The 25748-nt window shown below is 44.7% G+C and overlaps 1 protein-coding gene across 2 annotated transcripts in view; it reads right to left on the minus strand.

Annotated features, from left to right (window-relative positions):
- The window catches only part of LOC120936137 (cytochrome P450 2K4-like), a 65592-nt gene that overhangs the window by 38129 nt on the left and 1715 nt on the right, over window positions 1-25748 (minus strand). The window contains exons 1-3 of one of the 2 annotated variants that reach the window (XM_040348273.1): window positions 17080-17277; window positions 5826-6022; window positions 87-249 (exon numbers count right to left, since the gene is read on the minus strand). In XM_040348273.1, the coding sequence (XP_040204207.1) occupies window positions 87-249; window positions 5826-6008 (346 nt within the window). In that variant the 5' untranslated portion in view covers window positions 6009-6022; window positions 17080-17277. Of the gene's footprint in view, window positions 1-86; window positions 250-5825; window positions 6023-17079; window positions 17278-25748 lie in introns of those variants that run through there. The other variant, XM_040348272.1, reaches the window with a different exon arrangement.

The following is a 25748-nucleotide window of genomic DNA, read 5'->3' on the forward strand; positions in this document are numbered from 1 at the left end:
CGTTTGTAACTCGGGTGTTCGTAACTCAGGGACTGCCTGTATGTATTTCAGCCATACAAAAAAAAAATATATACAAATATAGTTACCATGTTCCTTGGCAAGGTCTAGAAAAACTGGGAGATTGGGTCTCCCAGCAAACTCCTCAGCATGGTTGACCAGAGCATCTTTTACCGTCTCGTAGCCATGTAGCACAACCATCTTCTGTGTCCCTATCTGTAGGCTGTACACTGAGCCGTACTTCTCAGCAAGCTGCAATATTAAGAAGAAATAAAATTAATAGTTCAACCTATGAGAAGCCAGTGGGTAATTCATCAGATAAAATGGCAGTTCTAGGTGATCTTTAACACATGTACAATATATATATATGTGACGAGATCCTTCCTCGCCCAGGTCCTGCTCTCCCGACACTCCTCTGCTACCAGTGAGTCAGCTTGCAGATTGCAACGTCTGATGGTCCAGTCATCCAAGGTTCCGGGATCCGAATTACAGCTATGTGCCATTCGGACCCATTAAGAACAAACACCAGGCAGGCTGTATGTAAGTTCCAACAGGACTCTTTATTTCAAGTACACAGCACACTTTTATACAGAATTTTGGAACATCCCACTCCCAACAACCGCTTTCCTATTGGTCAATTGTAAAGTATATCCAGTCTTCACTCAGGTCCCCCTTGACCATGCAAATGAGGACTTGAAATTGTCAACAGGGATTGGTCCAATAGCTTGGATAGAAAGACTTGTGTATTGAGACAGAAGCCCCAGGGGGGTAATCAATGTACACAATAACCTGGTTCCAGCTAGACGGCCTGACTCCGACACCCGCTCTTAACCTGCAGAACACAATAAAAGGTATTTCGCAAGCTGGTTCCACTTAGCATTTCAAAAGCCTTGCATTGAATGTCCCTCTCCTGTGTAACATATGTCAAGTAGAAACACTTTAATATCTCAAGGTCCATGACATTACTTCCCCTGGGAACCAGTCCAACAGCCGCAGTGGGACCCAAACGGGTCAACTCGAGGATGTTGGAAAAGTAGTCTTAAAGTTCCAGGACTGTGCTGGGATGACCCATCTGCCTTCCTGTTTTGAGGTCCTGGCCCATAATCGGACGGCAAGAGGCTCACATTCAGTCCTCTCCAAAAGCCCCTGTCCCGGCTAGGTCTGTCACACATCTCCCCCTTTGGCAGGAGACTAACACTGGGAGAGACCCCAATTTCGGTACCCACCCAGTACCCCAGATACCTTGTCCCAAAGAGAGCATTACTCACCCAGCCAATCTCTGCCTCTCTCAGAGAACACGCCTGCCGCTGGGGAGAGGCCTGGACTGGCCCTTCTCCCTGGAGTCCTTTCAGCCGCTGGAGAGAAGACAGGGTGGCTGGGCTCAGTTCATCATGCCATTGGGAATCTGGGCCAATTGGCCACCATTCCTGGGGTATACCAGTGGAGACTGCAGTCCCATCCACTGATGCTAGGTAAAAATCCCCCGGTGCTTGCAAAGCAAAGCCGACATCCTCCTGTCTCAGTGCCGCACCATTTTCTGGGGTTGTGTCTGTGGAGATCGGAGTCCCATCCACTACCACAGGAACCCTCTCTTCTGTTAGTTGAGAGCAGAGGCCTGGGGCACTCTGCTCTGTTGCCAGCTCTTCCGCTGGGTTGCTGTGAGTGGGGACCACAGTCCCATCCACCGATATCCGCTCAAGCTGTAGTTGTGTGCAGCAGCCAGTAGCATCCTGCCCTGCTGCCAGTGATTCAGCTGGGAGTAACAGCTTTACTACCTCAGCTTGTTGCTGGGGAGGGGGGCCAACCGCCCCGGCTCCCTGGAACTCCACAGTTGGTCCCAGTGCTGGGCAGAGATGGCTAGCATTCTGCCCTGTTGCCAGCACTTCTGCTGGGGGTGCATAATCCATAACATCCTCTGAACAGTCCATACATTCTGTAATCTGTGGCTGGGGAGTGATTGCCATCTTCTCACCCTGAGCCTCCGGAACTGCCACGGGGGTGGGGCAGAGGTCTTGATCCCTCTGTCCTGTGACCAGCGCTTCAGCTGGGGAAGTTCCTTGTAACTCCACAAATACTGCCCTTGGTGCTGGGCAGAGCACAGTGAAGTTTGGCCCTGATACCAGCTCTTCTGCTGGAGGCTCCCCAGGTTGTTCTTCCTCAGCAGAAAAGTCTATCAAATCCCCTGTCTCTACAACTGGTGTCTGGGGATAGAGGTTCACCATCTCCTGTCCATGGAACCCAGAAGATGCTATGGGTACTGAGCAGAGGTTAGCAGAGCTCGGCCGTGCGGTCAGCACTTCAGCTTTGGGAATGGCAAGCTCCCGATTTTCCACTGCTGATTCATCAGCCAGGATTTCATCACTGTCAGCTGATATTTCCTCATAGTCCCAGGTAAAGGGAACCTCACCCTGCTGCTGAGCGGAGTCTAGCAGCTGTTTGTAGGTGATTTCCAGTTCCCATTCTTGAGCGGCCAGGAATTCCAAATCTTCCTGTAACCAGTGCACTTCCGGGACATTCAGTCTTCGCTCTCTGTGCTCCATTATTTCCTCCCAACGCCACTCCCGATCGCTCCCAAAGTTGGGATCCCTGGACATCCTCCAATACAACAATCCCAGGCCATCATAGTCAAAGCCTTCCGTGGGGCTGTCATCCGCTGACCACGGGCACTCTTGGACTACATACCACCGGAGGGCTCTGTAGCTCTCGTCCAACCGCATCTCTTCCCGGATCAGCCTGCTTAACTCTGCTGTCCACTCCTGCTTTGGTTGTTCCCCCAATAACAGCATCCGTACTTCATACTGTGACCAGTACCTTACATGGATGGAGGGGAGAGCTTTTCCCTGGTGTCGCTGCTCGCGGGCTAGCGCTTCTTTCCAGAGTTCGCAGCGGATCGAATCAGACCATCCAAGCAGGACCTCCTCTGATACTGGTCCTCTGCGCTGTATCTGCTTCTCTCGCAACCTCCTTCTGAATTCCTCTTCCATGGTTACTGATATCTGTACCTCTCCTCTTCTTTCATTTGGTGCTGCTTCTTTAGGCGTTGTTACCGATCGCCGTATTTCTGCAATTCTCAGCTCCTGTTGCCGCTCTCGTTCTCTCTGTTGTCGCTCTCGTTCTCTCTCATCCTGCCGCTGGAGGTCTCTAATGGTATTCTGTATGGCGGTCTCTGATGGGTTCGCACCATATAATGCCAACCGCTGTTGAACTCGCTGCTGGAACAAGTCTTCAACTGACCGGGGTCCTGCATCACCATCCCTCTGATCCATCTCGGCTAGCGCAATGATCAGGGTGGCCTTGTTCTTCCCACCGGTCCCTCCACGGCTCTCAAGCAAGTCTTTTAGCATGGTTCTCCTCCAGGCTGCATAGCTGGTCATTCATGGTGGTGGTTTGGAGTTGTCCCAGTAACTGGAGAGCAAATCCCACCGCTGCCAACCAATGTGACGAGATCCTTCCTCGCCCAGGTCCTGCTCTCCCGACACTCCTCTGCTACCAGTGAGTCAGCTTGCAGATTGCAACGTCTGATGGTCCAGTCATCCAAGGTTCCGGGATCCGAATTACAGCTATGTGCCATTCGGACCCATTAAGAACAAACACCAGGCAGGCTGTATGTAAGTTCCAACAGGACTCTTTATTTCAAGTACACAGCACACTTTTATACAGAATTTTGGAACATCCCACTCCCAACAACCGCTTTCCTATTGGTCAATTGTAAAGTATATCCAGTCTTCACTCAGGTCCCCCTTGACCATGCAAATGAGGACTTGAAATTGTCAACAGGGATTGGTCCAATAGCTTGGATAGAAAGACTTGTGTATTGAGACAGAAGCCCCAGGGGGTAATCAATGTACACAATAACCTGGTTCCAGCTAGACGGCCTGACTCCGACACCCGCTCTTAACCTGCAGAACACAATAAAAGGTATTTCGCAAGCTGGTTCCACTTAGCATTTCAAAAGCCTTGCATTGAATGTCCCTCTCCTGTGTAACATATGTCAAGTAGAAACACTTTAATATCTCAAGGTCCATGACAATATATATATATATATATATATATATATATATATATATATATATATATATATATATATATATGTTTTTATAGTTCAGAAAAAAAAAAAAAAGTGTCCTATTCCATATAACAACCAAAACATAAATAGAAATGGAAATACTTTGAGAAGATTGAAGTCATTATACATATTACATTTTGCTATCCAATTAGTCAAAGCAATATATAATGGGAAACATAACATTTCATCAAATGTGGGATTCTATCATTCATTTGTTATTTGCTAACCATTCAGTTTACACTTTATTGAATTTATGGGTATTATTTTATATCTACTGTATATGAATAGTTTTCCAGAACAATGTTGAGAACCATAATGGAGTTGTGGGGACATTGGAAGAAATTTAACTGATATGATATGGACTTGGCCTCAAAAGGAACTAGGAAATATAATTCTGCTATTGAGAAACTACTGTATTGAGCATCCTTCAGCCTGGTGGACTGTAACCCAATAAATATATATATATATATATTTTTTTTTAAATGTTTTACTTTTTGCCATCAAACACACCTAATAAAATAAAACAATAAAAAATCGAAAATTAAATGTCTTCATAAATTTAGTCCAATATGTATTCTACTACATATTTTTGGTAAATAAAATTACAATAAGCGTATATATATATTGATTTGTTTGTGCAAAATTCATAGCGTCTACAAACTATGGGATAGATTTTTTAATTCATTGTTTACTAGTAAGGGCAGCGAGCAGCAGTTCTAAGCAGGACTGCGACATTGCGGCAGAAAAATCGGACACTAAGTGACACTTTTTGAGGACCGGTGACACCAATACTGTGATAAGTGCTAAAAAAAAAAATGCACCATCACTGTACTAATGACACTGGCAGTGAAGGGGTTAACATCAGAGGCGATCAAACAGTTAAATGTGCTCCTAGGGAGTGCTTTCTAACTGTTTGGGGGGGGGGGGGGGGTTTGGCTGGGAGAAGACAGAGATCTGTGTTCCTGCGTAGCCCCAACTTTTGCAGACACCATTTTTTTGTTTTCTGTAATTTTGAAAGTGTAAATGATGGAAATAAAATCTAACTTTTTTTGACATATTATAAAAATGTCTAATCTGTAATTTGATGCCTTTTGGAGATTTTTCCATCTTTCCTTGGCTTTGTTATGCACATTATTACAAATTTTTACCTGGGGTGCCCAAACGTTCGATCCCCACTTTAATACAAGTTCTGAAAAACTGTAGACCTGAGCCTTATAGGAAGAGATAGCCTACATAACACCAGTATGTAGGCACATACCACTATATGTAAATTTCCACGTAAAAAAAAAAAGGGATTCGGTCTATATAGTAATGCTGTTGTCAGGCGGAAGAGTTGTACTAGCTGTGGGGAGGGGGGGGGGTGACACTCCCGGTGGGGACATTGTAAAAGCTAGATAATCTCTGCATGGTAGGCAAAAGCTGTGGTCATGCGACTTCAGCATTAAGGTGGAATTCCAAACTTAGATGTAAGCTGGACAACTTGCACAGTTAACACTTTGTAATACATGGCCATAAGTCTTACACCGTTGACACTACTGCACTACAGACACAGCTTTGGTTAGAAAACACCTCTTCCAGATATGCAGTATTCCTGAGCCGGTACCGCAGAGCTTGTGCAAATCTCCACCAACCCTGCAGTTCCATCACTTCACTCCCAGTGACAATGTCCATATATTACTATTGGATACAGGAAACACACTTCTCCATTATTTTAGTTGAAGGACCTCTTTTAAATTGTACATTTGTATACCCAGGATCTTACCTCGTGAAATGTCACATAAGGTTTTTCCATGCTTATAATGTGCATATTTCCAATGAGTGGAAAAGTAGGAGGTCCCGGGGGGTAGTTTTTATGAACATTTTGCTTCTGTCCATATAGAACAATTGCCAGAAAAACACAGGTAACAATGAAGAGGATGATTGTGATTGGATCCATTAGATACATGTCTGTGACAACACCTGGAGATAAAAGGGAGAATCATAAGCTTAAGAGTAGGAATGGTCAAAAAGCCTCCACAAGTAAAAAATAGAACACGTTATTCTTATGAAAAACAGTATATAAAAAAAGTTATTCGAAATATAGATGCAAAGATTGTATACAGGCAAAAAAAAATTCAGTTAAAAAGGAATTTTTTAAGTGTATCCAAACTCAAAAACAAAAATGTAAAGCCTAGGTGAAGCCAAAACAAAACAAAACAAAACACACATCAGCACAAGAGACATAACTTAGTAATTTGGATGTGTCTCTTGTGCTGATGCCTCTTTTTTTAGATTACCGGTACATCCTCCTCCAAGGATATATTAGCTGTAGTAAAGTTGGGTACCCACCTTCACTAGGTATAGACAGAATGCAGCTAGCCCAATAGTTGTATAAAAAAGAAAGTGAAAAAGAAATCCATGAACATTAAAGGGATAACAACATAAGCTCTGGTGTACAATATTCTAATGGATGTCCAAAATACCACAATAACATGTACAATTCACCACTGTGGATTGCCATATATGGTATCCCCAACGCGTTTCAATCTATTGGATATAAACGATCTTCTTTAGGGGGAAGAATGTGTATATCTTAGATAGTAACTGTAGTATGGCTTCTATGAATGGTGGAGCTGGGTGGTGAGGGTGGGCATAGTCTGACTTTCTCAATGAGAGCTCAGAGACAGACACGGGTCATTAAAGGCTAATTGTTCTGGCTTAAGCCCAAAACACAAGCTTATTCCTCTTACCTACCAATTAGGAACAGAAAGCACAAATAGGTTTAAAGGCACATCATTAGCTTAAGGGTTTTTCCACTTCGGTAGGGGACAGAGCACTGCAGTCTTCCGTTTAGTTTTTAGTTTAGACTAAAGGAGTCAAGTGGGTACTCTTAGGTAGATTCAGGTAGAGTTAGGCCGACTTATCAGTAGATTAGCCGACCTAACTCAGAATCTATGCCGACATATGTTTAAGCGTATGCTCAAACAGAGATACGCTTAAACATATCTAAGATTGCAATATTTTGGATGGCCGCTAGGTGGCGCTTCCATTGCGGTCGACGTAGAATATGTAAATGAGTTAATACGCCGATTCACGAACGTACGCCCGGCCGCCGCAGTCGATTTACGCCGTCTCCGTAAGGCATTAGCAGGCCTAAAGTTATTCCATCTATTAGGTGGAATAACAATGTTAAAGTATGGCCGCCGTTCCCGCTGCGAGATTTAAATTTTTTACGTCGTTTGCGTAAGTCGTCCGCGATTCAGGATTTACGTTGTTTACGTCCACGTCGAAATCAATAGGCCCGTGCGGCGTACGTAGCCGCAATGCACACTGGGAAATGTAGGCGCCCGGCGCATGCGCAGTTAAATTAAAACGTAAAAAGCATGAGGTCAAGCCTCATTACCATCAAACACGCCCCCTCCAAGACATTTGAATTCGGCGCCCTTACAGCCCGCACGCTTTAGGCTACGCCGCCGTATATTAGCAGGCAAGTACATTGAGAATCATGTACTTGCCTAGCTAACTTACGGCGGCGTAGCCTAAACAGGCTAAGCTACGCCACCGCAAGTTTAGGCACTTCTCTCTGAATCTACCTATCTGTGTTCTTCTTACCACATTCATGTGACTTATCACTATGTTTGTTGTTCTCATTTAGGAGTGTAGAGAAGCAGCTTTACAAAAAAGAAGTCAAACAGGATTAATTATAAAATATGTGGTTTATTTGCCAAGAAGTCACCTGTCTAACAAAACATCTTTATGTCATGGATAAGTTGTTTTGAAAGAAACTGCATCAGGGCAAAAAAAAAAAAAAAAAAAAAAACTGTTTTCCTTTGTTTAGTCCAGTGGTCTCCAAACTGCGGTTCTGGGGCCCTTTGCTTGCTTTTTACCGGCCCTTGGGGTGCTATTTGATTCACTGTCACCGATGAAGGGCACAATTCCTCTCAATGACACTAATGATGGGGTTCAATTTCTCTCAATGACACTAATGATGGGGTTTAATTCCTCCCAATGACACCAACGATGGGGCCCAATGAAACCAATGTTACGGCATAATTCCTCCCATCAACACCAAAGATCTGGCTTGATTCCTACCAACGACAACAATGGAGCACAATTCTTCCCAATGACTCCAATGATGGGGTTCGATTCCTCCCAATGACACCAACAATGGGCACAATTCCTCCCAATGACACCAACAATGGGGCCCAATGAAACCAATGTTAGGGCACAATTCCCCCCATGACACCAATGATGGGACACGATTCCAACAAACGACACCAACAATGGGCACAATTCCTCCCAATGACACCAACAATGGGGCCCAATGAAACCAATGTTAGGGCACAATTCCCCCCATGACACCAATGATGGGACACGATTCCAACAAACGACACCAACAATGGGCACAATTCCTCCCAATGACACCAACAATGGGGCCCAATGAAACCAATGTTGGGGCACAATTCCCCCCAATGACACCAATGATGGGACACGATTCCAACAAACGACACCAACAATGGGCACAATTCCTCCCAATGACACCAACAATGGGGCACAATGAAACCAATGTTGGGGCACAATTCCTCTTAATGACATTGGGGACTGTTAACTCCCACTGACATTGGGACATTTTGTACTCCCAATGGCCACAGTCCGGCCCTCCCTAAAGTCTAAAGGACAGTGAACCGGCCCTTTATTTAGAAAGTTTGGAGACTCCTGGTTTAGTCTAATCTGAAAGAAACATTTAAAGCAGAAGTCAGGTAATGCTAAAGATTTCCCCATCAGATGAAGGATATACTGCTCTTTTTTCTACAGTATAAGATTAGGCAGAGTATGACATACCCCATTAAGTGGTTGTGAAATCTTCTGTATACCCACCGAAGTGACAAGCCTCAGGTGATACAGAGAGATAAAACTAACACACATACATATGTTGTACCTGTTTATCTGCGGCACTCTCCTCTATACAGCCTTCAAAAGAACAAAGATCAAAACTATTTCTAAGCTCCAGAAGGCAGGGGAAAGGGATCCAATGTCACACATTGCACAGCATAAAGCAGAGAGGTTAGTGTAATCTGAGACCTGAGTGAAGGGAATGGACACACCCCCCTACACAGTCTTAAAGGGAAACATTTACAGGCGAGGCTGTCAATTACCTTGTGTGTGCTGTTGCCAGGGGTGGATAGCCTGTGGTGTCAGGATAAATTATCAGAAGTAACAGAGGGGAGAGAGAACATCTAGGTGCTTTGGACTGAGGAAAGCACACACTATAGAGGTATATGCTCTGTTCATTTTTAATCTGAGAAGTTTACAACCACTTTAAATCAGAGCTTCAACCAAATTAATCAATTTTAATTTAACATTAAAAGATAAAATTTAGAAAACAAGGTTTTGCTGTAATTTCCACCACAGTACTTGTTTTCTGCTGTTAGATGTCCTTAATTGAATAGTATATTCCACTTCCCCTGAGCCCAGGTCATCTATGACTTGACAGTAGGGATGAGCTTTATGTTTGAGTCGAACATGAGTTTGACTCGAACATTGGCTGTTCGCCGAACAATTTGGGGTGTCCGCAGCAAATTCGAAAAGCCACGGAATACCCTTTAAAAGTCTATGGGAGAAATCTAAAGTGCTAATTTTAAAGGTTAATATGCACGTTTTTGTCATAAGAAGTGTTTGGGGACGTCAGTTTTTAAAACGTCAGTTTTTTCGGGAGCAGTGATTTTAATAATGCTTAAAGTGAAACAATAAAAGTGAAATATTCCTTTAAATTTCATACCTGGGGGTGTGTATAGTATGCCTGTAAATTAGTGCATGTTTCCCGTGTTTATAACAGTTTCTGCACAAAATGACATTTCTAAAAGGAAAAAAAGTCATTTAAAACTACTCTCGCATATAATGAATTGTCGGGTCCCAGCAATATAAATCAGTCATTGAAAATTAAAAATAAATAAATGCGCGGGGGTCCCCCTAAATTCCATTACCTGGCCCTTCAGGTCTGGTATGGATATTAAATGGAACCTCGCGCCATAATTAAAAAAAATGGCTTGGGGTTCCCCCCAAAAATCCATACCAGACCCATATCCGAACACACAACCTGGCAAGCCGCAGGAAAAGAGGGGGGGGGGGGACGAGAGAACAGCAATGTAATCCAGTCTCGATGTCCAGCTTCATAATCCATTCTCGATGTCCAGCAATGATCCATTCTCCAGCGTGGAATGACTCACGATCCTGCCTCGACTGGAAGCACCCGGCCAAATAAAGAGCAAGCTGTTTGACAGCTGTTTTATTATAGAGGGCGGGGCCACCCGTGATGTAGATGGGTGACCCCGCCCCTCTAATGTTTCGGGGGTTTCCCGTAACGTCAGAGGGGCAGGGTCACCCATCCACGGGACGGGTGGCCCCGCCCTAGGTTATAAAAGAGCTGTCAAACAGCTTGTGTGTCATTTGGCCGGGTGACTCCGGTCGAGGCAGGATCATGCATCGTTCCTTGCTGGAGAGCATTGCTGGAGAATGGATCATCGCTGGACATCGAGAATGGATTGCATTGATACATGTCCCCTGGGGCAGGACCCCGGTCCCCAAACACTTTTTCTGACAATAACTTGCACATTAACACTTTTGATTTTTCATGTTTGTGTCCCATAGACTTTAACGGTGTTCACGTGTTTGAACACATTTTTTGCCCGTTCTCTCTGTTATTCTGCTTTTTTCTCCTATCAATATGCTTCCTTTTGGCACATGAACTGACTGACTATTTGTTCTGCTATTTCCTCTCACAGTTCAGTCATGCTATACAAGGACTACACAAGGCTGATGTCAGATCATATTCAGGTACTTAAACCTCATGCATTTGGTGGCAAAATATTTGTATTTATTAATCTTGATGTGCATGTGTGTATACCTACATATTGTGACAGTGCCAGATCCTGCCACTGGGTTAAAAGAGATAAAGGGCACACAGGGTTCTCTCAGATGCAGATTGATTGCTGGTTTACACCAGTGTGATGTGGGAACCAGTGCAATTCCAGTGCTGGTTCCTGCATCACATAGAACTTGCAGACAGTTCACACTGCCCTATGCGAACCGCTGCGAGTGTAAATAGAAAGTTATTGACACCCCCAGATTGGGTTTGCATATTTCAGTGTAAATTGTAATCCATTTCTGGTGCGGACAAAAAAAGTGTGCATTGCGATTTTGGACCAAATGCAATGCAAATTCAGCCATACAATCTATACTGCTGAATTTGAATTGCACAGACATCGCATGTGATCTGCACAGCAGTGCGGTGCGAATCACATGTGATGTCTGACATCGCGCTGGTGTGAACCTGCACTGAGGGTCTTTAAAATATCTGTTCAGTGGTCCATCAGTAGGGGGGTGGAAAACAGAGCTGACCACAGATATCCCCCCATCGCTCCAGTCCGCTAGCCTGCCACCCCACACTGACCCTCCCCCTGTCCCTTGAACGCCACTGCACATCATACCCCCACCCCCCAGGACACTAGCTCACTTGCTCTCCTTCTGGCCCGCCAGGTCCTCCATCAGCCCTGCACTTACTGCATGCAGGTCACTGCTGCAGTGGGGGCTTCCCACTCCGTCTTCTGTGTCCTGGCTGTCGCTTTTCTTCTCCAGGGCCAATCAGGTCTTCGGACTTAGAGTCAATGGGGTCTCAGGACCCACTTCCTGATTGGCCGGGAGGAGAAACAGGAGGACATTTCGAGAATATTAATTTGCTAATGTCACACAACAGGGTGGGCTCAGAGCGCAGTGCTCAGCACCTCAAGCCCACCCATTTTTCAAGCCAAGAATTGGCCTTGCTGTCAAAAAATGCAATGGTATTTGGGTGTTATTTGTGAACCATGAAACCTACACCAAAAAAAAATCCAGATTAAATCAACACCCACAACACTAGGCAGCCTAGAAGCTCTACAGGAGGTTCCACATCCTGAAAACACTTAATCAGCGACATTTGCATCAGAGGCTTCATGGCTGCTGGCTATCCAGAACTGATTCATTATGATAAACTTCAGACGGTCCACAGAGTCTTCGGACAGACGCGTTCTATTATGAGTGACAAAACCTCCAGCAGCACTCAATGTCCAATCGGAAAGCATGCAGGATGCAGGGCAGCCCAGCAGCTCAATTACATACTGGGCAAGTTCTGGCCAGTGATCTATTCTCATAAAGCCAGTGGATCGTCGACTTGAAAGCTCTCCATCTCTGTTTTGACCCCTAGATGATTGTTCACCATGTGACGCAGACGCTGTCAATGGGATGTGAAAGCTGACAGCCCTGGGCAGCGAGGACTACAAAAAGGAGGAGGGGGTAGAGCTGACAAGTCTGGCATCATCATCACTAGCTGTATTGAGATGTGGGGGCACAACAAGCTGCAGCACTGAGCCCTGCCCTTCATCCTTCCGAGTTGCAAGCAGAGTTACCAAGTGTGCTGTGAACTAAATATATTGTCCCTGACCGTGCTTGCTGAACCACACATCAGCAGTAATGTGGACTTTTCAGCTGACTGCCTTGCGCAACAATGCAACAACATTGCCTTCCACGTGATGGTACAGAGCTGGAATGGCCTTATATGAAAAGAAATAGCAACTGGGAACATACCATTGTGGTACAGCACATTCTGCAAATTCATGGAAGGGGGCAGCATTCACCAGACGGGAAGGCAGACATTTTTGTTTTTGCTGCAACAGATGGGGCAGAGAAATATGCTGGCTATAGTCTACAGCTGGTGGTGTGCTACTACAGATGTGCTGCAAGGACTTGGGACACCCAAGGTCATAAGGTATAGCAAGGGCAGACTGAGGTGAGTAAACTGGAAAAAACTCAAAAGGGGCTTGATTTTTAAGGCAATAGATATTAAACTAAAAAAATTCATAAAAAATATATAAATGTATTACATGTTATAAATACATGTAGCGCCCCCTTAATTTCAGTATGGGCACTACGCTAAAGTTAGTGGGGAATGGGAGAGTTACTTTGCTCCCATTCACAATCTGCTAAAATTGGGACTCCTGTCACTCCAGAAATGTCCACTGGGTCAGTCTGTGCTCCAGGGATGCAATACCATCCCTGGCCAGCAGTTGGCACCAGAGGGGTTCTGGCAGAGCAACTTTCCCCAGCAGCCAACTAGAAAAGTTTCTCCCTCACAAGGCATGCTGGGAGGGGTATATCTGTGACAGGTGTTATGTGCTAAGCGAGTTTTGCGGGGTACAGGTTCCAGATGCGGCATCCACCTTCAGGGTGCGCGCATCCATGGACCCCGCCAGCGAGGCCCACCAGGCCAGAATTGCAGTCTACACAAACCCTCATCCGGAGGTAAAAGGGAACTTCAGTGACTTACTGGGTCCCCAGTTCTATTGAAAGGATCCCAGGCTGGGTGCCGTTTGATTGGGGGATCAGGATGATGAGAACCCGGAGGCAGGTTGTCCAACAGGGCTTGAATGAACCAATCGGGGATCTGGTGACCGGAATGTTGACAGGTTTGTTTTGCTGTCATCTGGTGACCTATGCTAAAACCTACTGGGAGGATTCGCTCCATTTATCCATCTAGCTCACCTAAAGTGAGTTGGGCAGAGAGATATAAAGTTCCCTTTTACACCACAGAAAAAACAAAGTTCATAGCCTCTCCTCCGTTCTCTTTCTACCTTAGATAGCTTGAACCGGATGGCCCCGATCTCCATGGGTTCCACATCTTCCAAGGTAGGTGTGTGTACATCCACAGTAGCTTCAAGGCTTTGTGGTGTTAAAGCTTCATGGCTGGGCACATACAGAGCTTCATAGCTTGGCACATACTGGGCTGGCTTGGTGTTGTGTCTGTACAGAGTATTTCTGTCCCTGGATACCCGTAGGCCACGTGAATAGAGAGCAGACTTGGGAGCACTGGTTTTCTTGGAAACGGGAATGTGAGAGTCCAGAGCAAAACATGAAGGTTACCCAGCTGTCCAAGACTGGACTCTTTTCCTGCAAAAGTTGATGAGCCCATGTTTTGATTTGCCCTGTAAGCAGGTTTATTGAAGCATGAACCTTAATATAATCGTTGGCATAGGTCTGAGGTTTAAGAGCAAACAACAGCTCGCAATCCATCATAAAGCATGAGAAGGATGCACGGCTACCGTCAAACCTCTCTGGCATCACAACAAATGGCTCAGGACATGCTGATTCCAGGGCTGGGCGTACTGTCCCTTTAAGTAATTGAACTTCTTGCTGTAGTTCCAAAATGGTCTAGCCCAGGCTGGAGACTTGCAGAGCCAGGGAGGTGAGCATTTTGTACATCTCTGCAGACTCCATATTGGTCAGTTCATTATGTAAGGGCTTACCTTGGTTGGAGTCCATAATGCAGAGTCGTATGCTCACCCTTGCAAATACACACAGCCCATGGTAACAAGGTAAGAAACACTGGATGCCATAAACACAGCCCTATTACAGTCAACCGACTTAATAGCGCCGAAACGTAAAACCTGCATCCGAAAAAATACCTCCAGCTGGTTCAACAACCAACTGGCATTACTGAAGCAAGAGCGCAGAAGGGCGGAAGCCGCCTGGAAAAGAAGCTCTTCAGATGAGAACCTCACCATCTACAAAGCAACAACAAGAAAATACCACAAAGAAATCTTCAAAGCCAAGAAAAACTATTTTTCTGAGGCCATCAACAACGCCCTAAATCGCCCACGCAAACTCTTCAAGCTGGTCACTCAGACCATGAATCCAGAATGTCTTGAAACCCCCAATTCGGGTTCCCAAGAATTTTGCAATGAATTGTCGGATTACTTCATTAATAAAATCGAGGGAATCCGGGAAAGCATTCAGCAAAACAACAACCCCCCCCAACCCCCCCATAATTATCCATACAATACCTGCAGTAATTCACCACAATTAGGTAAGTTTACGCTGGAACCCATCTCTATCCATGCCATAAAGAATATCATTGGTACTTTGCGTAACGGCACAGCGCCAAATGATATCATCCCCACTAAACTGCTGAAGGAATGCGCTGACATCTTGGCACCTCCTATCACGCAGCTTATTAACCAATCATTCAAGGAAGGTATAGTGCCTTCCCAGTTGAAAGAGGGCATAATCCGACCTATCTTAAAGAAACCCACCCTAGACCCTAAGGACCCAATTCACTGCCGTCCCATAACAGGCCTAAACGTTCTCTCAAAGGTAATGGAAACAAGTAGTGGTACAACAGCTGCAACAGCATCTAAATACCCACAACCTACTTGATCCTTTTCAATCGGGCTTCCGTCCTGGACACGGGACAGAAACAGCATTGGTCAAAATATGGGACGACGCTCTCGAGGCCGCAGACGAAGGAGAATCGTGTCTTCTGGTTCTGTTGGACCTAAGCGCAGCTTTCGACACTGTAGACCACAAGCAACTTTTGACTCGGCTAGCTGAAGTAGCCAAAGTCGCAGAAGGCGATTTATCTTGGTTCTCCTCTTTTTTGGACAACCGATCGCAAACAGTGAAGTTAGGACCTTTCACCTCTGAGAAACGCACATTATCATGCGGAGTCCCTTAAGGATCGCCTCTGTCGCCGGTGTTATTCAACATCTATCTTCGACCGCTTTTTGGAATCATCAGCAGCCAAAAACTGCTTTATCACTCATATGCAGACGACACGCAACTGTATTTCCACATTTGCAATAAAAAGGATCACCACCTCAATCTAGAGACATGCCTCTCTTTGATAGAGAACTGGATGACAAAGAGTTATCTTAAACTCAACGGAGCGAAAACAGAACTTCTCCTGTTTCACGCCAAGCGTATGAAACAACCTGCAACAACTTGGACCCCCCCCGCCCATTCTGGGCAAAGTCATCACCCCTAGCGCCAAAGTCAAAAGTCTCGGGGTCATCTTCGACTCCTACATGACAATGGATGCACAAATAGGGTCAGTATTCAGCGGATCTCACCATCTGCTCCGCCTACTACGCAGACTTACTCCTTTCATTCCCAAAGAAGACATAGCGGCCGTGGTGGGAGCTATTGTAAACTCAAGATTGGATTATGCAAATGCCCTTTACCTCGGACTCCCAAAATACCAAATCGCTCGTCTGCAAGTCGTTCAAAATACGGCCGCCAGACTTGTGACTGGGAAAAAACCCTGGGAATCAATCTCACCTTCACTGAGATCCCTTCATTTGTTGCCAGTAAAAGACAGAATTGCTTTTAAAGCACTCTGTCTAACGCATAGATGTATCCATGGGAATGCTCCCCATTATCAATGCGAAAAAATAAAAGCTCATAATCCCAATCGCGTTTTGCGATCCACCAATCAAAATCTTCTTCAGATACCGAAAGCCAACTACAAATCCAAAGGAGAAAGGAGATTCGCGGTCCAAGGTCCCAGACTATGGAACGCTTTACCAACCAGCATTCGGTTGGAGGAGAACCACTTAGCACTTTCAGGAGAAAGATCAAAACGCATCTCTTTTGATACCAAGGGAGACAGGAACAACAAGCGCCCAGAGGCGATTAAGTTCGCATGTGCCGCGCTATATAAGTTTTCATTCATTCATTCATTCATTCATTCATAAGAAGCTACCTGGACTGTGAGTCTGTGCACAGGGGCTTGATAGGGATTTGCCAAAGGATAGTCGAAGTAAAGCCGTGGTCAGGGATTCCAGAATTCAGAATAAACGATCAACATAGCCAGAGTCAGTCTTGTAGCTGTAGCTGTAATTCCACACTTATCTAACAGCACATTATTGACTGTTTTTTACGGTGCCTTCTTTTTCCTTTTCTGGACAAATGGAGTTTCCTAATTTTTGATGCCTGTCAGCGCGCTCTGCATTTTTAATTTATATTTGCTGCAGCATGTTTTTTAATTAAATGGTTAGGTAATGCGAGATATACTGTGTTATATTGGATACATTGTTCTCCTCACAGATGCTTGATATTTAATGTATATGATACCCCCACCCCTAATAAAGCCTTTTTCATATTTTTGTACCTTAAGCCATTATTGACCCACCATTTTTTTCCTTCTGGGGGCTCCCTTGTCCCCTCCATACCTTTTTTATGTAGCTGCAGCTGAACCAGAACACAGGACTACAGGAACCTTTGGCAATGACAGAACAATGAACTGACAAATCTCTCAAAGTGAGGCAGTGTTGTATACCCTAGTTAATTAGGTAACCTGCCTCAGCTGAACCAGGAGAGACAGTTGCAGATTGCAAGGAGATCCAGAGAAAGGCGATCAGCACATCATTCAGAACCAGGCTTAGCTGGAAAGCAAGCAGAATACCAAACTGAGGAGTGGCTCAGAGGTAAATGAAAGGAAACAGCAACATACAGTCCTGGGTTCAATACCATCCAGAGCTACCTGGGGCGTGACCGTGCCTGGCCGTCTGCTTGGCACGGTAGGGACTGTGACAGGGTGGCTGCTCTCTACTCATCCATGATGTCTACCTTGTTGGGGTTGTGCCTCACCCTCGCTTTCCTCCTCTGATCTGTCTGGCACCCAAGTCACGTCTGTGACTTCCATCTTCATTACCACCGGAGACAACTTGGCAATACATTGTCAAGTGGTCCTTCACTGAGGGTTCATTAGTTGAAAAAAAAAACACTTTTAAATGCATTTCTATATGTTGTCTAGATTCAGCTTGTTGCAGAAGATGCGGGTTGACCCTCCACATTGGAGTTGCGGTGCTAGCCGCAGAGTCCTCTATAGATAACATAATGGAAGGGTGGTCTGACCAGGTAATGCTATTTATAGAAGCAGAGGTCACCATAGCCAGCATCCGCTGAGCCACTAGGAATAAGTCAATCCATGAATATGCCCTGTGGGGGAGGAGAAAAAGGTATTGTACCTCTCCCCTGCATGTAGACATCTCCATGCATCAAATAACTCCTGTTTATGAATAGACGTTAGAAGAGAGGGGCCTGCACGCAGAAGAAGAGTTTATAGAGGTCCAGGGTCATATTGAAAACACCACAAAGCACTAGCAGACCTTTTTGATGAGAGCGTACTTTTCATTCGCTTATGGAAAAAGTGTAGTTGGCCCTGATTAGGAGAGTAGACATTAACAATAGTATATGTGGTCGAATTGAGATCGCATATTAGGATTAGGAAACGGCCTTGAGAGTCCTTGATTTCCTTGTGCAAGGAGAACGCCACAGAATCCCTAATGGCCGTCAAGAGTCCTTATGTTTTTGTTTCCACGTTGGTGGTGAAAACGCGGGGGAATTGCCGGTGTGAGCAAGTAGGAGGAGATAGGTTGAAGTGCGTTTCTTGTGCACACAGGATATCGCTATTGTAGGCTAGTGCTTCCTTCCACAGGGACTTCCTCTTTACTGGGTGATTGAGGAACTTTAGAGTTTATGGAAAGAAATGTAATTCCCATCTTGGAAAGGGTGGTGTGCTGAAATTTTGTGCATGATGTGATTTCATTTTTAGGATGATGGCTCCCTTTTGTGGCCAAAGTGAATATGGCGGGCAACATGTATTTTGCGTGTGGTAAAAGTTTATATGCACTGTGTGTGAAAGATTGCAGACTCCTGTGGGATTTTGTTTGCAGATCGGTAGGGATCCTTTCAGAGGGATCTGAAATGTGAAGCTGGACATTTGTAGTCAGATTCCTTAATTTACTGAATGAATGAAAAAAGAAGAAACAAAACACAGCAACATAGAAACAAAGGGTTAGAGTAAACACGATCTTCAAGTGGTTAGTCTATTTTTGAACTGGTATCAGTTTTTTCCAATTTTCTTACAGCTTGTGACATGCAATGAGTGTTTAGTACAAACCTTCTCATTTTAAAGATTCCATCTCTTTCATGACATTATTGCATTTGATCTTGGAACATTCCAAAACAAGTAACATTTAACACATTAAATTAAAGATATTTTAATTTCTGTGCTAATTTCCATGCTATAAAAGAAATCAAATTTTTTTCCTTCTGTGAAACTTATTTGTATACTCTAAAGCCCTGAAGCACAAATTCTACTTCCTAGTACGTATTTAGTGTGGCAGAGACTCAAAATAATTCAAAGCTGAATTCAAGGATTAGTAAATATTATCTAAATACAAGAGTCATGTGCATGTTCTCTTGAATCTTGGTGTGCTTTTTGTATTTCTTCATACTGTTACTGGGAGTGACGTAGTGATGATACGTTGGACAGGTGGAGAGGGTAAGGGCTCTGCGTACCCCTCCTAAAAAGCATCAGAGACTGTGGTGGTGTAGAATACATCAAGAGAATTTATTAGAGACCAGTCGTCCGTTCCAGGTACCCCATGTGTAGGAGTGTGACCCATATTAAGTGCCTAGCGTAGCCCTAAAGAACCCTCCTTGGTGTAGGATTCTCATGTGAACCTTGCTTGGAGGGAAACATGGAGGACGTTACGTATGACCACCCCATCATCCGTACTAATCATGCCACATCCGTGCCTCATCCATGTAACCTCTGTGATCATCCATGCCACATCAGTGCATATCTGTGTCCATCCATGCTGAAACAGTGCTCATCCATGTCACAGTCATGCCAAATCAGTGCTCATCCATGCCACATCAGTGCTCATCCATGCCACATCAGTGCTCATCTGTGCCAATCCATGCCTCTCCCACATCCTGATGGTGCTCCTTGCACGTTGGGCCTCTGTATGTGGCCAGGCTGTTTAAAAGTCTCACACATGTGGTATCGCCCATACTCTGGAGGAGTAGCAGAATGTAATTTTTGCTACATGCTTTGTGTTAGAAATACCTTTATAAATTGACAACTTTGTGTAAAAATAAAAAAAACTGTGATTTCTTTTTTTTTTCACATTTTCCAAAAACTTGTGAAAAAAATGGCATGTTCAAAAGACTCAATATGCCTCCTAGATTATGTTTTGGGTGTTTACTTTGCAACATTGGGACATTTTATCTGGGTTTCTATAGTCCTGGTGCTCTAGGGACTTCACAATTGTAGGTAGTCAAAAAATGTAATGGGTAATTTATGTCCCTGGAACACCTGAGGGTGCTCCCTGCATGTTGGGCCTCTGTATGTGGCCAGGCTGTGTAAAGGTCCCACACATGTGGTATCGCCATACTCAGGAGGAGTATAAGAATGTATTTTTGGGTGTAGTTGCAAGTATATAGATGCTATGTGAGAGAAAAATCCTGACTACTGTGAATGACTTGAAAATGCATCTACCACTAGAGATAATGGTCTCCCATGATATATATATATATATAAGAATATGTAGCACTAACCCCCGAAGGAGCTGCTGAGTATTTTTGGGTGGCATGTTACCTCTATCTTCTCGCTGTCCAGGGTAATAAAAAAGAGTCTGAAGAATTCCAATGTCCACAAGATGCCCTTCTTTTTCTAGGATTTATTTGCAGAACTTAGTAGAAAAGAAGTTGGACGGGAGGAACAGTAAATAGGTAGATAGGTTCAGGTGCATAGTCAAAATAGGAAACACTCCTGCTTCCAGCAAACAGTTCTTGTCGCCACTCTAACCAGTGGGTATTGCTCACCCGGATAGGTCCCTTTTACTGGCCTAGCAGCCGGAATGGCGCACGGAATAAAGTATAGTCTCTGCCACAGACCTTCCTTTATGAGGAGACACTTTTGGTCCAGAATCCCCTGACACAGGATTCAGCAACCGGAACTCTCCAGATTAACTTCTGTAGAACTTAGATCTGACAGGCGATCACCATCAAGCCTCTCAGTGTATGGTGCATCCTTCGATGAAGTTTCCAGGCCTTCTCCCAAGTTACCAGCCTCTTGCATGGTCCTCTCCAGGATAGGTCCTCCCCTGGCTTCCTTCATCAAGTGGCTTCCTCCCGCAGGATAGACAGCACAGGATCACCTTGAAAGGGCAGGCCCCAGTCTGACTACTGGGCCCACCAGCGAAGCCCCAACCCTGGACCAACGTGGTCCCGGAGCCAGGATTCAGGAACAGGCATCTCAGGCCACGAGGTGCGTGGGACGACAGACCAATGACGACCTCCTCGCCCCAATGGCGTCTGTCCCTTAAGTACCCCTCCCCAGCATGCACATCGGGACGATTACTCCCACTGATTCGCTGCCGAGGGGAACACCCAATACTCCCTGACTCTGCTGCTGCCACCCTTGGCCTGGCATGGTAATAACAACCCCAGGCGAACAATGGTGGTTACTCCCAGCACAGCCATGGCTGGAACAGAGGCTAAATTGCCCATAATTACACATGGCTGAGTCAAATAACAACTCAGGCCCCCTCTAAATTTACAGCAGTGCCTGTTAAACAGGAGCAGGGCCACCGCCACGATCACTCCCACTGATTGGCTGCCGAGGGGAACACCCAATATACCCTGACTCTGCTGCTGCCACCCTTGGCTTGGATGGTAATATATATGGTAGTATATATATATATATATATATATATATATATATATATACACAGTAATATATATATCTGTAGCACTACCCCCAGAGGAGCTGCTGGTTTGTTTTGGGTGACACATTTACCTCGTGGCTCTTCCGAATTCCTAGGGGTGAATGGTGCATATAGCATGAGTAAAGGAATGTTCGCAACAGGTGTCTTTTGCTGTGCTCTTTATTACCCAGCCGGGTAAAAACAAATAACTTGTGATGAGGAAAGTAGAGTTGAAAGAAGGAAGGAGAATAGCAAATTCAGGCGTAGTGATAGGAAACAGTTCTGCTCCCAAGTGTAACACTTCTCTGCACCACTCCTGCTTGAGTGGATATAGCGTACCTGGACAGGCCTCTTCCACTGACCTGGCAGCCAGAGTATCGCTCGAACCTTTGAGGAAAAGTCTCTGCCACAGACCCTCCTTAGAATGAACATCAGGGAGACACCTCTGCCACAGGCCCTCTCTGATTGCAGTTACGGAGGCAATCCTCCTTAGGTGAATTACGCCTTGATCTCCTTCTTAACGTCGCCCAGGTACCGACTGACAGGTAATCAATCATTCAGTGTCCGGCTACCTTAATCCCTGGTTGTTTGTCTAAATCCTTTTGGACCGCCAGCGCGCATCGTGGCGATCGTTGTTGCGGGGTGGCAGTCTGACACCCCGCAACACCGATCTAGGTAAAGTGTCTCTCACGGAGACACTTTACCACGTGATCAGCCGTGTCCAATCACGATGTAAACAGGAAGAGCCGTTGATGGCTCTTCCTCACTCGCGTCTGATAGACGCGAGTAGAGGAGAGCCGATCGGCGGCTCTCCTGACAGGAGGGGTTCGCGCTGATTGTTTATCAGCGCAGCCCCCTCTCGTATCGCCACACTGGACCACCAGGGAATTAAAAAAAAAAAATGGGCAAAAAAAAAAAATAGTAAAAAAATATAAATAAAAAAAAGGACAGTAAAAAAAAAGATGCCAATCAGTGCCCACAAATGGGCACTGATTGGCAACATGGATCCATCAGTGCCACCCCTCAGTGTCCATCAGTGCCACCCCACAGTGTCCATCAGTGCCACCCCACAGTGTCCATCAGTGCCACCCCACAGTGCCAATCCATGCCCAGTGCCTACCTATCAGTGCCCATCTGTGCCACCCATAAGTACCCATCAGTGCCACCCATAAGTACCCATCAGTGCCACCCATAAGTACCCATCAGTGACACACATATGTGCCGCCCATGAATGCCCATATGTGCCGCCTATGAGTGCCCTTCAGTGCCGCCTATGAGTGCCCATCAGTGCTGCATACCAGCGCCCATCAGTGCCGCATGCCAGCGCCGCCCATCAGTGCCACCTCATCGGTGCCCATCAGTACTACCTTATCGGTGCCCATCAGTGCCACCTCATCGGTGCCCATCAGTGCTCGTAATTGAAAGAGAAAACTTACTTATTTACAAAAAAATTAACAGAAAAAAATAAAAACGTTTTTTTTTTAAAAATGTTCAGTCTTTTTTTAGTTGTTGCGCAAAAAAAAAACGCAGAGGTGATCAAATACCACCAAAAGAAAGCTCTATTTGTAGGGAAAAAAGGATGCCAATTTTGTTTGGGTACAGTGTAGCATTACCGCGCAATTGTCATTCAAAGTGCGACATGGCTAAAAGCTGGAAATTGGCTTGGGCGGGAAGGTGCGTAAGTGCCTTGTATGGAAGTGTGAAAAAAGGGAAAAAAGTGCGCTTACCAATGAATTAAATACAATAGTGAACCAGCTGCTAACTCAAAAATGTTATACTAACATAAAATCTTATACAAAAAATGTGGAGTAGCGCTTAGAAAATAATAGTTGAAGGCCTCCGGTTGACAAAAGGCTGATGTGAAATGTCAATCAAGATATTAGAGTGTATGTGATCAAAGTCAATTAATCAAATAATCAATAGTCCAAGTGAAAGGAAAAAACTGGAAAAAACAGGAGCGTGACGCCCCGGGCGGTGAATAAGATCTGGCTCCAATATGGATAAAATGCAACTTGCTGACCCTTACCACAAACGAAGGTCCCAACGGACCTAGTCAGGCTGGAATCGCTGAGTGTATTGAAGAAAAGGACTAGTCAGTGTAGAAGGTCCCTCCCGAGGTCACAAATCCATAATAAAGCAACCAGAAAAAAAAAGAAAAACTCATATAGTGTAAATCTGTGTTAAAAATATACACCTAAGTGTATCACCCTGTGACTGGCAACAGACAGTGTGAACGTAAAACCACCACCAGTATACACACTGACCCTTACCAGAGCATAGGATCCATCAGGATCAGTCAAAGCATAGGGAACATACACAGTGAGCAGCAATGGAGTATCTCGGCCGATGTTGGAGCAGAAGATGCAGTAAATCCAAAATATAAGGGGAGGAAAGGGAACTCACATGGCGTGATATCGTACAGATATTTATTAAAAGAAATAGTATCACTTACAGTTGGGTACAGAAGTGTCAGCAGAGAGAAAAAGCCGGCCGGCGTAACAAAACAAATCCTCAGTTTGCGGTGACGTCAGCACGTCGCCTCCCTACGTTTCGTCTGCTCTTAGACGTGGTCACGGGAATGAGGAGACGTTTTGCGTCACCGCATAAATACGAAAAAAGGGCGGGGAATCAGTCAGACAACAGTCTCTGAAGATCACCCGTCCGCCATCTTACTTGAGGGCTACAGTCAGGGAAACAGATATTATTGCATATAAGAGAACCTAAGCTGTTATAGGAACGTATCCCAACAATGGAACCCTGGATATTATCTCTTCAAGGGACCGTGAAGGAAATACTAAGTATGCAACATTCCAAAAAATATATATATAAATAAACAAAAAAGGGGGATGGTTAAAAAACGGTAATGTACATCCTCAAAGACTGATGTCCGTCCGGCCAGCGCCATGACAACATTATTATAAAATGCAGACAGAAGATATATAATCAAAGAGGACATGATAACAGTCCAAACACTGCCAGAAAAAACTGACACATGTCCTCTGACTTTGGTGCTTCATTCAGTAACCTAAATAGCACCATCATTAATAACTATTAATGATATTGTAAATGATATAAGTACAGTAAGACAAGTGTAAACGGACCATTGCTTGCCAACAATGACCCAGTCCAAAAACTGCAAAAAATTGGACTGCCAAAAATTGAAAATATGCAGTATTTCATAAAAAACATATATAAAACGTATGAAACATATTATATTATTAAAAAGCCTATAAAAAAGGTTAAAAAAAAGAGACTAAAAATATTCAGATATGTAAAACCAATGAGGTGGGTGTCCTGCACCTAAGCGTTATCGATGAAACAATTAACGTCCACCTCTATATTCATACCATAAGGTTCATAACATTTTAATTGGTGAATCCACTTCATCTCAGATCTTGAGATACTCCTCACCAAATCACTCCCTCTCCAGTGTGCCTGAAATTTTTCAATACCTAAGAAGATAGTCCCCACAGGATCCTTATTGTGAACCAACAAATAATGTTTGGACACAGAATGATTAGGGAAACCATTGCAGATGTTCGTGAGGTGTTCATTCAAACGTATGTGGAGGGGACGTTTCGTCCTTCCCACATATTGGAGTCCGCAAGGACATTGAAGTAGGTATACCACTCCCACCGTAGAACAGGTGATGAATGTTTCTATTGGGAACCTCTTATTTGAATGTCTGGAGCCAAAGCTGGTTGTTTTCTTAGAGATTTGACGATTGACCGCACAAACATTACATTTGCCACATTTGAAAAAACCCACAAGACCAGATAAAAACATGGAAGGGATCCTGGGTGGATCCAGGACATTAGGGGCCAGCTTATCCTTCAAGGATGCTGAACCCCTAAAGATGACACGGGGTTTGTCTGGTAATATTGCACCCAAAATCTTATCACTCTTGAGCACATGCCAATGTTTACTGATGATATGTTTAACATTGGCATGTTGACAGCAATAATCTGTCACAAAAGGAGTTTTGTAACTACCACTTTGATCATCTCGGGGTTTAATACGGAGTAGATCCTCACGATTAGTTTTGGTCACCAAATCCAAAGTGTCAATCAAGGAACCACGATCATAACCCTTTTCAACAAAGCGTTCAGTAAGGACCTTAGCCTGATCAAGGAAAACGTTATGTTTACTACAGTTCCTTTTCAAACGAAGGAACTGCCCCTTGGGCACAGCTCTAAGCCAAGTGACATGATGACAACTGTCACTTGGTATAAAGGCATTTCTGTCAGTACTCTTAAAGTAGGTGGCAGTGGTGAAAACATCAGTGTCTGCAGAAATGGTAAGATCCAAAAAATTAATCTTTTGCTTACTGGCCTCATATT

This window comes from Rana temporaria, chromosome 4, assembly GCF_905171775.1.
Source record: "Rana temporaria chromosome 4, aRanTem1.1, whole genome shotgun sequence".
In the NCBI taxonomy this organism is placed as follows: domain Eukaryota; kingdom Metazoa; phylum Chordata; class Amphibia; order Anura; family Ranidae; genus Rana; species Rana temporaria.